Consider the following 14,548-nt stretch of genomic DNA (forward strand, 5'->3'; position numbering starts at 1 on the left):
TACATAACTTACTTAAAAAGCTACTGTGCTAACTGTCCTAACATGTTTCGCTAGCACAGTAGCTTTTTCAAATGATTTATCACTTGAAGTGATGAACAAGTGATAAATCACTTGAAAAAGCTACTGTGCTAGCGAAACATGTTGTGATATATTTTTCAAATAAATTTTGTGGAGATTAAATCATGAGGTGTAGTTTTTGAAATTATTATGGGTCAAGTAACGGCATAATTAATCAGAAAATTAAACAAAAAAGATTTTTTCAGCCGACTCAATCGCCATTAAAATTAAAATTAACATACTAAATTTCAAGTGAAATACTTTTTATCGAATAAACATATGGGTGAATGTCTTTTCTAAGTTATATCTTAAACACGAAAAAATAGGAAAAACAGGATCTCACTGTTATTCCCTATTATAAATCATTGTTATTATTTCTCTATTGTAGCATTCAAAAAGTCAAAAATTGTGTCAAATTTGACATATTCCATTGAAGTCATCTTCATAATATTGGGGAGAGAAACTTTTGGCTTTCTACTTCTCCATCTTTATAGAAAAAAATTGGGAAGCTTCCAAAGGAAAGAAGAAAGCAAAAACTCTCTACAAAAAAAAATTTGTTTAAAATCTGTTTTTCGTTAACCAGCTGTCTCACGCCTACGAACAACAACCCTCACAAGTCGAAACCTGTGCGAGCTAAGTACTAACGAGGTCTTTCCTTTTAACGTGTGATTCCTAACACGAGTTGGATGATAGCAAGTGAAACTCGATCGGTCAGCCTGGAGCTTGTATCACCGACCAACACGGCTGTCGATTAGAGTGAGTGAACAAAGCACCCACGTCGAACCGACCGGCTACCGACCGACAAAGATGTGTAGAAAAAAAACTTTTTCTTATTCTGTCTGTACTCCAGACATTCGTTATGGAATTGAAAATTATATCATTCATGTAGTATTTCAAAGAGGTAAAACTTCACCTACGGGGAACACTTTCATCCTCAATGGTGGACATCGATGTTTCGGAATAAGCCACTTATCTTATTACCCCTCCAGCACCAATCAGGATAACATTACAATATGAAGCACTTAATGTATTCATAACATTAGGACTTTATGTCACAGATGACATTACTTAACGAAATTCATTCGTTTGTTTGATTTAATCCCAACCCATAAATTAATCTCTCCTGAAAATATACCCCTTTCAGTCTTCATAATGTAACAAGAGTCAAATCTCACACAACGGTATCGCCAAAGATCGGAATCAAGTTTTAACATTGACATACTTCCGTTGAGGAATTCGAAAAACCGTTAGTTACATCAATTGCATCCAATGTTGATGGAGCAATACGTGATTCATATGATTAATGTTAACATATGGCACAATAATTAAGGAAGTAAGTTTGCAGCCTTTTGAAGGCTGCTCGAAACAATGTGGTCATCTGACATGAAAGCGGTTTTGGTGATTCGAAAATATATAAGGTTCTTTCAAAAGTTTTGTCCTTTTTGAAGTTATGTGTTTTTGTAGCTCCACATATCAATAAATATTTATTATACTGTGTCGTGGTATATACTGATCGATAGAGACGGTTATACTCTATACATTGATGCTGTTAATTTTTTTACAACTATCCTTTTCAAGGACCTTCGCTTATCAAGACCAGACAAAACGACCTTCGTCGACTTCATCCAATCCGAACACACAAGTTTTATGCTGACGGATTTAATCGATTGTTTGAAGGTGATTGATTGACAATGTGTCGTGGTGAATTTCATTAGTTCGGACTTCCATTGTCTGATATTATATAAAATGATTAGAAATCCCTGAATGGACTAAAAAAAGAAGAATTAAAAATGGATAACTGAAAATTACAATTATATTAAGCAAACAAAAACTGAAATGAAATACAAGTAAAATGTTTGATGGGTCCAAACATGTATGCGGCTTCTTTGAATGAGGATGCAGAGCAAACATGGGTCCAAACATGCTCTGCAGAGCATGTTTGGACCCATCAACATAAAATCGAGTGGCCCCAAGCTGAGATCATAAACATTGGTTTAGGAGGAAATTCAAAGAAGCCGCATACATGTTGTCCAACATGTCCAACATGACCCATAAATAGTTATCTCTCGGAGGAATTAGTCCAGTCACCCGAAGACGATTGTTGATACTAAATCGAAACGTCGTGAAGTAATTTGGCTTGGAATCTCTTAACTTTTCATTTTTATTTTTTGTTCAATTGTTTTATTTTTACTTGTATTTCATTTCAGTTTTTTTTTGCTCAATACAATTGTTATTTTCAGCTATTCATTTTCAATTATTCTTTTTTAGTTCTTTCAGGGATTTCTAATCATTTTATATAATATCAGACAATGGAAGTCCGAACTAATGAAACTCACCAAGACACATTGTCAATCAATGCACCATATGGAACCATATGGAAATGCACCATATGGAAAACTTCATTAATGGTTTTTCGACAAAAAGTTATTTCTGTTAAAAGTTCGTGTATTCCCTAAAACTAAACATGCATCAACAAAATACAGTAATATTTGATTTTGAGACAGAGGTAAAGTACTCTTATTTTGGAAAATCTCGGGAAATGTTATTTAGAAAAGTTGTTCAGCATTGAAAAATACATCTAAATTTGAAGTCATGGCCATCTAAGTGAAGTTTTATTTTTTTTACCTATTTTTTTTTAAATGGGACTAAAAAAACATTTGATAAAACGATAAATAGATAGAATCCTGTATACGACGTTTTACTTTCAAGGCCTGCAATATTACAAATTACACAACTATGGAGTTAACCACGGCCAATTTTTTTGAAGAGCAAAATAATTAAGTTTTTAGTGCAAAGTTATTTTTATTTTTTGTTAACACCAAAAATTACTCAAAATTATACAGTATTGTAACAAAAACTTAAAATTCAATAATATCAAATTACAAAACATCAAAATAAAATAGGTATTTTGGAACAAACTCACTGATTTTCTGGAGATTATTTTGGAGAATTATTTTGAACAGGAACTTAATATTCGATAATATCAAATTGAGAAACATCAAAATAAAATAGATTTTTCGGAACAAACTCATTGATTTCCTGGAGATTTTCTTGTACAAAATGAGTGTTTTAAGTTGAGTCTCCAGAAAATCAATGAGTTTGTTCCGAAATATCTATTTTATTTTGATGTTTTCTGATTTGATATTATTGGATATTAAGTTCTTGTTACAATACTGAACAATTTTGAGTAATTTTCGGTGTTACAAAGAATAAAAATGACTTTGCAAATTATTTAAATCTTCAAAAAAATTGACCGTGGTCATAGTTGTATAATTCGTAATATTACAGGCTTTTAAAATAAACCGTCTTATTCAAGGTGATGCCCATTTAAAAAAATGGGTAAAAAAATTAAACTTCACTTAAACTTCAAATCTAAATGTATTTTTTAATGCTGAACAACTTTTTCAATTAACATTTTCCGAGATTTTTCAAAATAAGACTACTTTACTCTTGTCTCAAAATCAAATATTTGAAGGCTCCTCGTATATTACATGTGTTTTACTATATTTTGTTGATGCATGTTTGGTTTTAGGGAATGCACAAACTTTCATCAAGAGTAACTTTTTCTCCAAAAACCCTTAATAAATAAGTTTTCCATATGGTGCATACTTTGGGGATGACACTGTATAACATCAGACAATGGGAGTCCGAACTAATGAAATTCAGATTTAATTAACTTATGTTACGTTGGATCAAGTGTACTGATTCAATTGGAGCTTATTTCGATTAATTTGAATAAGTATTGAATAATACTGGAGTTTTATCTCAAAATCAAACCGTTATTTTACCAATTCGACACGTGTTTCGATCACAAGTGAGGAAGATCAAACTAAATTACATACAAGATTGTCCTTCATATCCTAGATACCTCTGATAGCTACCTGCGTCTTAATGGGCTTAAATTAGTTTTACGTGTTACCTTATCTACTAGTCTCAAATTAATTTTACAATGTGTCCTCATGTGATAGTCATGTAAATCAGATAATTGAAGTATTATTCCAACAAGCTATATAGTATTCTATTAGGTATTGTTCCACCATCGTTATTCATGATATTATTATGTTTGAATATTACTGGAGTTTTTTCCCTGGTTTTATCTTCCTCTTGAAGATGATCACTTGGTGATCGAAACACGTATCGAAGTGTAAAAATAACGATTTGATGTTGGGAAAAAACTCCAGTAATATTCATTACTACACCAAAGGTTCCAAACAGTACATCATAAGTAAGATTATTATGTTTACTTATTTCTACACTCTCGTAGGCATCTAACTGCCTGTTGTTGTTAACTCGTCTAACTAATCTTAATGAACTAAAGTCTATAAAATGATTTTCTTGCAAAATATGATGACCTGTTTTAAAAACCACCTACAGATCTTGTTTCTTGAAAATTTTTCCAAAGTTCTCTGTGTATTGGTGGTATGGAACTGAGATATATTCATTCATAACCTAAACTTTCTTTTGTATTACCTTGATATTTTATCGAAATATAAACACATGGGCTGAACACTCCCGGGCCTAAGATAAGAAACGCGTTTTTTTTGTCAAAATTGGCTTTATTCATCAACGTAATTCCCATTAAGAGCCACACATTCATTCCATTTCAATAAAATTTTTCGTAGAATGATTTATCTTTTGTCTCAAAATAGGCCCCAGTTTCAGTAATAACCTCTTCACTCGATCAATTTTTTTTATCGATGAGCTTTTTTTTAAGGTCTGCGAACAGCCAGTAGTTGCTAGGAGCCAAATCTGGCGAATACGGTGGATGTGGAGGCAATTCAAAGTCCAATTCATGTATTGTTGTCATTATTTTGAGTGACTTATGGCACAGTGCATTGTTTTGATGAGACACATTTTTTCTTTTCCATATGCAGTTGTTTCTTTGCAATTTCGGCTTTCAAACGCTCCAATAACATTATATGATATTCACTGTTGACGGTATTGACATGTCTGAATATAGTCAATGAATATTATACCACTCACATCCCAAAATGCCGAAGCCATAACCTTTCCTACTGATTTTTGTGCTTACCGGCGCTTTGGACGAGGTTCACCAGTTGGCTTTCCACTCAGATGACCATCGTTTTGATTCCGGAGTGAAGTGATGGATCCATGTTACATCATTGCCACATTTCGACGAAGAATCATGGTTTATTGTGTTCAAACACGGCCAAACACTGCTCAGAATCATCAAGACGTTCTTGTTTCAGGTCAACAGTGAGCTCGCGCGGCACCCATTGTAAACAGAGCTTTCTCATAGTCAAATGCTCATGCAATATAAAGCCAACACGTTCTTTTGACATCATTACAATGTCAGCCAACTCACGCAACTCCAATTTTCGATCATTCAAAATGATTTTGTGGATTTTTTTATGTTTTCTGGTATTACTGCCTCATTTGGACGTCCATGGCGATCTGCATCATCAGTGTCTCTACGACCACGTTTGGAGTCAGCAAACCAACGTTTAAATATTGTTTCTGATGGAGCGGAATCCTAATAATGAATGAATGAATGAATGAATGAAAGTTTATTGACTACCTTACATTACACGATCAGTACGAATATTGCCTGCAGCTCTGGTATAATGATGATGTATATTGAATTGTTTGCGCAGACACATTCGATTTTTGTGGATCTCGAGCAGAACCGAGAAAATGAATAATGAAGGCAAAGGCAATATGCGTAATTGTGCAAAAAGGGGCTGGCAGTGATCACGAAAACTCACATTGGCAAGTATCCTGATTGCTTTTTTTTGAATTCTGAAAATATCTACAGCACTAGAGGCGTTCCCCCAGAGTACAATCCCATAAGTAATGACAGAGTGAAATAATGAAAAATATACATTTTTGAGTGTTGGAAAACTTGTAATTGGCTTCAGTTGACGGAGCAAAAAAATTGAGCTGGCCAATTTACCTCGTAGGTCATCCGTATGATTTTGCCAAGATAATTCACTATCTATGTTTATGCCTAACAATTTCACACTGTTATCACTTGACATAGTGCTAGACAAACAAAAGGTGAGATTCTTTGTTTTTTCATTATTCAGTTTTAGTTTATTTAATGAAAACCACGTTTCAGCACTTGAGAGTCAAATTTTTACAGACTGTTGCAAATCCGGCATGGTGTCACCTGAAAAGATGAGCGTAGTATCGTCAGCAAATAAGACTGACTTATAGGGATGTAAAAAATTAGGTATATCATTGATGTAAATGATGAACAATAAGGGGCCGAGGACTGAGCCCTGGGGCACTCCATGTTTGATAGGTTTATAATTAGATGTACAGCTGTTATATGTGACAGCTTGTAAACGATTTGTTAAATATGAGGCAATGAGCGATAAAGCTACACCTCTTATTCCATAGAACTGCAGCTTATCCAGAAGAATTGAGTGAGAGATGCAATCAAACGCCTTAGATAGGTCGCAGAGTGTGATGGCGGTTATCTTGCCCTACTCAAGGCCCTCGATCACATCACTCACCACCTTTAGAACAGCTTGCGACGTTGATCTCTCTCTTCTGAATCCGAATTGTGAGTCTGTAAAAAACCTGTTTTGTTCAAAACAGTTGTATAAACGCTGTTTCAGGAGAGTCTCGATTATTTTACTGAAGATAGAGATGATAGTTATTGGTCGATAATTATTCGTATCCGAAAGGTTCCCTTTTTTATGAAGAGGTAAGACTTTCGATATTTTGAAAGCATCCGGGTAGATACCGGGCAAGAAAATCAGATTTATAAGGGAGGTGATATGCTTTACAATTATATCAGCTACTTCCTTGATGACGAAGCTGTTTAGTTCGTAAGAATCCAAGCAACCTGAGTTGTTTAGACTATTTATGGTAGTTAAGACTTCATGTTCTGTGACCGGAGATAGAAAGAATGAACTGTTTGTGGTAGGAAAATTACGATAGTTTAAGAGTTCCGTGTCCGACGTTGCAGGAACACTTTTCAAGCCATTGCTTCGCTTAAACGGTATTTTACCCATCAAGAATCAGTGTAAGATTAAAACACGATATTCTTTTTGATCCCTTGTTTTAAAAATAAGAAAAGTAGTGCCAATCTTAGCATATTAACTCACAAACTCATGAGTAGAATATCATGAAATTTCAACAGCTCTCTTTTGAAGGTTAGGGTAGGTTACCGAGATATGGTATCAGGGAAGTACCCCTGCACCTTCTGGAGTCTTTTCTAAGCAATCGAAAGCAAGTTGTGGAACTTAATCAGTCCTACTCAGTTACCTTACACATACCTCAAGGAGTTCCGCAAGGCTCGATCCTGGGACCATTTCTCTATGTAGTTTATGCAAATGACCTCATAAGATATCTCAACATCACTAACAACTTTATTATACATTTGGTGTATTATGTCGATGATACTAATGTACTAGTAGCCCAGAACGATCTGAATGCATTGAAAATTGTAGCCGAAAATACTCTGGAAAATGTTCTGAAGTAGTCAAAGAACAATAATCTGAATTCAAATACATCAAAGAATAATGCTATGTTAATTAATAATTATGTGAAATAGAAATGTCAACATCTGTTAAAATGCTGGGTATAACTTTTGACGCAAACTTAATCTGGACCCCACATATTGACAATCTATGCACAAAACTGAGAAAATCGTGCTCCTCTTTGAGGTTTATGGCAAATCATTGTAGTGAAGAGATGCTGCTGATTCTGTATCATGCTAATTTCCACTCCCATCTGAAATATGGCATTTTAAACTGGGGAAATTGCTCCTCTGTAAATAGAGTGTTTACTCTACAGAAATATGCCATACGAATACTGGCAAAACTAGGCTCTAGAAATTCGTGCAGACATTTTTTTAAAGAGTTGAACATTTTAACAGGGCAGGGATCTATATTCTAGAAGCCTGTGTGCACGTTTTCAAACAAAGAGTTTTCAAACAAAGATCTAGCAATATGGCTGAACGTTTACGTAACTATAACACTAGAGGAAAACAGTTGCTACTACCAGTTCGCCATCGTGCTGCCCTCTTTCACAAAAGTTATGAAGTGAATGGATGCATATTTTTCAATATTTTTCCCGAGATTGTGAAAAATTGTAAAAACATATATGTGTTTAAAAAAGTGACAAAACAATTCATATTACAAAAAAATTGTTACACTTTTGAAGAATTCCTCAACTAGATTTAAATTTTTTTTCTTTTTTTAATCTGTGTGACTGTTCATAAATCATTTGTTTATTACTTATTGTGTATATACAGCTATATATAATACAGGGCTTTTCATGATGAGCGTTAATTAGCCGTTTCTGACAAACTATTTAACGAACCAACCTGAAAATTTCACAGTATGCATAAATCAATATGACCTACACACCCCGTATATAATATCATATTATGATTCACTATCACTTTGTCAACAAATTCATATACTATTTCCTATACCTATCTATTACCGTTTAGAAGATTTAAATTAATTTCGATATTTTTTTACCAAACATGAACTTTTATAAATACTGATACTCTTGAACTCTCTTGCACTAAAACGATCAAATTTGAAATGGAGTGGAGTGATACTATGAGGATCTTCACTCCGAGTCATATTTCCATTTGCCTCATACAGGGTCTTCAAAAAATGCAGATACTTTGATCTCATGAAAAAATGAGTGGAACTCAATTTTTTCAAATGGAACACCCTGTATATTTCAACATTTTTGAGCTCTACATCCAATTTTAGATTAACTTTGTTCAGATAATACTATTTCTACTTTGAACCGTTTTCGAGAACTGTTTCAGAACGGAAACTGACGTGGTTTTCTTGCTCGTTTTTTTGAATTCATCACTTATTTTGGATATTCAAAATTTTTTTTTATACTTAGTAATATTTCTTTTTGATCCAGTTTTTTAACTGTCTCAGATCAGTCAATTCGAAATTGGTATGTACCTACCTTAGAAAAAGTTACAATTTGTATACATTGAGGTATTGGTCTCTAACGTACAACAGTACACATTAATATTTTTTAATAGTGTGCTTTGGAAAAATAAATAAACCAATTATTTAACGTCAGACTTTCGTTGGTGGTTTTGACTGATTGTGATAGCTACCAATTATAATTGAATAATGTCAAGTTTAGGTTACAGTAATGAAGATTTCTTGAATTTATTAATAATTTATGGTGAGTGCAATAGAATTGCAAGTAGAACATGCCGAGTATTTCATGAAAGATATCCACAACTTCCAAAGCCGAATAATAATGTGATAAATCGACTACTGAAAAACTGTAGGTTGAATGGAACCTTCCGTCCAAAAATCATTCGTGAGAAGACTAAAGTGGATGATGATGACAATGGTATAACAGTTTTGGGATACCTACTTTCATGCATTTCCAAATACTTCTCTGCACGAGACTGAAAGGGAGATAGGTATACTCTACGTGACAATTTGTCGAATTCTCAATAAGCATAAATGGCATTTCAATAAGTGTCCAACATTTGAAAGAGATTGATTTACCTCGTAGAGTGGAATTCTTTGAATGGTTACTTGTCAAGAATCAAGAGGATGAACATTTCCTTGACAATATCATATGGACAGATGAGGCCAAGTTCACAAAAAATGGAGTTTTCAATAGAGACAACAGTCATTATTGGGCGCCAGAAAATCCCCATGTTGTCCGCCAAAGGGGTTTTCAAGAAAGATGGCAATTCAATGTATTTTGTGCCATAAAGAATGAGTCAATTTTTTATATCGAGTTTTATGATGATGATTTGAATGCATCAAAATATGAAGATTTACTGAGGAATGGAATTCAAATGATTTTAAATAATAGACCAGGAAGAGAACGTGTATGGTACCAAATGGATGGTGCTCCACCCCATAATTCTCATTCAGTCAGCGAAGCTTCAACCGAAATCTTCGAAGACAGATGGATTGGTAATAATTGACCTTTTCGTTGGTCTCCTAGAACACCAGATGGCAATCCATTAGATTATTTCGTGTGGGGTTTCATCAAAAATATGGTTTACTCTACTCCAATTACAACAATAGAAGATATGAAATCGAGAGTTACAACTGCTTTCAATAGTTTGACTCCAGACTTGATCAGAAGCGCTACACATGACAATCTTTTGAAAAGATTACATGTTTGTTTAAGTAGAGGTGGAGATGTGTTTGAACATATTCTGAAATACACTGACGATTAAATTAACTCATTAATTTATGGGTTTTTCATTTTCAGTTCGTGTTTCAGCGTTAATAAAACTATTGTTTGAAGAGAAGTTTCATTCGATGGTTGAGGAGTATTTTAATAATTATCTTTTCATCAAACGAAATCTGTTTTACAAAAATGAGTGATGAACAAGGAAACCATGTCAATTTCCGTTTGAAACAGTTTATCTCGAAAACGGTTCAAAATAGAAATAGTATTATCTGAACAAAGTTAATCTAAAATTGGATGTAGAGCTCAAAAATGTTGAAATATACAGGGTGTTCTATTTGAAAAAATCGAGTTCCACTCATTTTTTCATGAGATCAAAGTATCTGCATTTTTTGAAGGCCCTGTTTGAGGCAAATGAAAATATGACTCGGTGTGAAGATCCTCATAGTATCACTCCACTCCATTTCAAATTTGATCGTTTTAGTGCAAGAGAGTTCAAGATTATCAGCATTTATAAAAGTTCATGTTTGGTAAAAAAAAATATCGAAATTAATTTATATCTTCTAAACGGTAATAGATAGGTATAGGGAAATAGTATATGAATTTGTTGACAAAGTGATAATGAATCGTAATATGATATTATATACGGGGTGTTTCATTTGAAAAATCAAAGAAGCCGCTACTTTATAGAAGCGACAACGCCGCTTCGTCTAAAATATTTTAGGCGTCTTATTGACTTATGCATACTGTGGAATTTTCAGGTTGATCCGTTGAATAGTTTGCCAGAAATTAACGCTCATCATGAAAAGCCCTGTATATTATGTAATGCGCCTATTGACGTCTTTCACAATAATTTTGTCATAGTGTACATTAAACCCATTTGTATCATTGTGTACAACCTTATTGATTGAAATAAACTGGTAGTATTATTATTATTATTATTCAAAAAACTGAAAAAGCGGTGAATGCAATAAGACTGGCGCCATCTATGTGTTAGGCCCGAGACTTTTCAGCCCATGTAGTATTTGACAAAACATGCATTAGAATTTGAAATGATATAATCAATAAGCGAGTTTTACTTTCAGGTAGACCAAAGGAGATAGAATTAGTGAAATCAGAAGATTCGTTGGGGCTCACAATCACAGACAACGGTGCGGGATACTCCTTCATCAAACGAATAAAAGAAGGATCTATTATTCACAGTATATCACACATACAGGTGAGGTAGAAATATAGATAGATAGATATACATTTATTGATCATACGCCAATTTACATTGGAAAGAGAAATGAAAATTTCTATGCTTTTTAACACTTTTCTTGGTAACTAACGTAACTGCAGTTTCGTCGGATATGGACATTTTCAAACTTATACAATATGTTTATTGTATACGTTACTGCAGTAACGTTAGTTACAAATAAAAGTGGTAAAAAACATAGAAATTTTCATTTCTCTTTTCATCATGATTTCCTACACCACGTAGTAACAGCTACATCCATCAATTTAATTTACATTGGATTGATAATTCAAAACAGAACGATGTTAAAATAACAAAACAATAAAAACACTTTAAAAATATTTTCAAACCAAGCAACACTGAAAGTAGGTACTACACAGTACACTGTTCATTGACAGTGTACTGTACTGTGTACTGCTCGAGATAAAATAATTTTCTGAAATACTATAAAATGCCCTAGATAACAGATAACATTTCAATTTTGATTTGAATCTGAACAGGTTTGGCTGATTCTTCAAGTCATTTATCTAGCATGTTAAAAAAGTTTGCCGCAGTATATTTTGGTAAATTTTTATAAGTCGAGTTTTTGACAATTTCCAATCTGAATTTGTTTCTTAGACGGGTTCCATTCCATTTATGTTCAGATAATTTAGAATTATTGTTCTTTCTTCAATTCATCATGAATTTTCCTGTTTCTTCGACTATGATTTTTTTACCGAAGAAACGATATACTCCAAAATTGTGGTAGATACGGGTAATTCAAATTGAAAAAGAGATATTTTAAGGAGATGTTAGTAAAAGGTTGTTTCGAAAGTTGTGTCCATTTCAATGTCATTTTTATTCGTAGGTCCATATCTCAATAAATATTCATTTTATTGTGTCGCGGTGTATCGAGTGGTCCAACGAAAAGTATGCACCTTGCTTTTCTCCTTTTTTTGTAACTTAACGCAAAAATGCCCAGACAGATCAATTTTGCTTTTGAGGGAGACACATTTTAGATGTATTTTTCTACCTGTGCCTTCAACCCCCTAGCGAGGGTGAGTAACAACCTTAAAATTTTAAATAGAAAGTGTGGTCGAGTGATATATCATTTGAAAGGGTACAACATTTTCTTTCCAATGATACCTAATTTGTTGTATTTACTTGAATAGTTATGAAAAACAAAAAGAACATTTACTCGATATTTTTGGTGTCAATGAAAATGCGGAAAAAACGGCATTTTTATCACTAATACTCAATTTCTCTCGTGCGTTTTTTGGTTCAAATAACAGCAGCAGATAAGTGTACAAAAAGAATTTAGGCAAACGTTTATTGATTCAGTTCGGTTGCTTTTGAAATTATTTCAACTTTACTGTAAAAATGGTTTATTCTATTCCTGAACGAGTTGAAATTGTTAAACTTTATTATCAACATAATAGTTGTGCTAGACTTACTGCTCGCCTCTTTAATAACAGTCATCCCGGAAAAAATGTGAATGATTCGTACGTTCCCAAGTTAGCCCAAAAGTTTGTCGATACCGGATCTGTCTGTAATGTGAAACACCAGCCACGGAAACCGATCAGAAATGAAGCAGTGAAAGTCGCTGTTTTGGGACATGTTGAATTGGATCATACTCAAAGTACTCGTCAGCTTGCTGCAACCTCAGGTGTCTCCCGTTCGTCCATAATACGGATATTAAAAGCCTATAAATTTCATCCGTACAAAATTAAATTAGTACAGGAATTCAGTGAAGATGATCCTGATAGAAGGCTGCAATTTTTTGAACAACTGAGCCAGCTACTAATTGATCCGCACCTATCATTCAACACGTGCTTTTCCGATGAGAGTACATTTTTTTTTTATGGAGCTGTGAATAAGCATAATTGCCGTTACTGGGATAACAGTAACCCACACTTATTCCGAGAGGTCCATACCCAGTACCCTCAAAAAATCAATGTCTGGTGTGGCATATTAGGTAGTCATATCGTAGAACCACTTTTTATTCCTGGGAATTTAACTGGTGAGGTCTACCTGAACATGCTTGAAGATACAATTGATCCTCTCATAACAGAAATAATTGAAAATGACCAAAATCATAATGATGATCGGCTTCATTTCCAGCAAGATGGATCACCTCCTCACTATGTTGCTCCGGTAAGAGAGTGTTTAGATGACCGGTTTCCTGGACGGTGGGTTGAAAGGAGAGGCCCCATCGAATGGCCTGCCAGGTCACCTGATTTATCGCTTTTGGACTTTTTCCTTTGGGGACACTTGAAAAATAAATGTTTACTACGCAGTCCGAGTCCATAGAAGATCTTCGCCAACGAATTACAACAGAGTGCAGAAGTAGATTTGAACAAAATCTGTATTATTGTATGAAAGCAAATGGGTCACATTTTCAGCCCTTGCTGAAGTAGGATTCTACTAAGTCAATTACACATTTCAAAGTACTGGGTTGTAGTTGTTTGAGTGAAATACAACAAATTAGGTATCATTGGAAAGATAATTTTGTGTCCTTTCAAATGATATGTCACTCGACCCCACTTTCCATTTAAAATTTTAGGGTTGTTACTCACCCTCGTTAGGGGGTTGAAGGCACAGGTAGAAAAATACATCTAAAATGTGTCCCCCTCAAAAGAAAAATTGACCTGTCCGAGTATTTTTGCGTTAAGTTACAAAAAAAGGAGAAAAGCAAGGTGCATACTTTCCGTTGGACCACTCTGTATTCTGATCGATAGAGAATTTTGTACTCTATACATTTATGCTGCTCATTTTTTTCCAAATTATATTATTTGCCTCTTTTCAGCTTATTACCTACTATATGATGTCGTTAAAAGATTTTTGACTAATTTTTCTCCACGAATTTAAATTGAACCAAAACGCTGCCGAAACAGCCTATAAAATTACCCAGGCATTTGGCAATGATAGTTTTAATGAAGTCACTGTTCGACGTTGGTATGCGAAATTTCGTTCCGGAGATTTTAGCCTCGAAGATGAGCCCCGAAGTGCTACCTCCAGTAATCCAGGACGAGAACTTGAGGACCCTGGTGGGGACTGATCCATCACAAACAGTGCGTGGAATAACGGAATAGCTAGGTGTCAGCTCCCATGCGGTTTTTGATGGTTTGAAACATATTGGAAAGGCCAAGAAGTTTG

The 14,548-nt window shown here is 34.2% G+C and overlaps 1 protein-coding gene across 1 annotated transcript in view; it reads left to right on the forward strand.

Annotated features, from left to right (window-relative positions):
• Window positions 1–14,548, forward strand: part of kermit (PDZ domain-containing protein GIPC-like protein kermit) — a 65,624-nt gene that overhangs the window by 26,121 nt on the left and 24,955 nt on the right. Inside the window, exon 3 of the mRNA XM_074180296.1 lies at window positions 11,262–11,395. Coding sequence (XP_074036397.1) covers window positions 11,262–11,395 — 134 coding nt within the window. The remainder of the gene's footprint in view (window positions 1–11,261; window positions 11,396–14,548) is intronic.

Source organism: Leptinotarsa decemlineata, unplaced genomic scaffold, assembly GCF_025532065.1.
Source record: "Leptinotarsa decemlineata unplaced genomic scaffold, Ldec_3_MD MMD2_tig00026294_RagTag_RagTag, whole genome shotgun sequence".
NCBI lineage: Eukaryota > Metazoa > Arthropoda > Insecta > Coleoptera > Chrysomelidae > Leptinotarsa > Leptinotarsa decemlineata.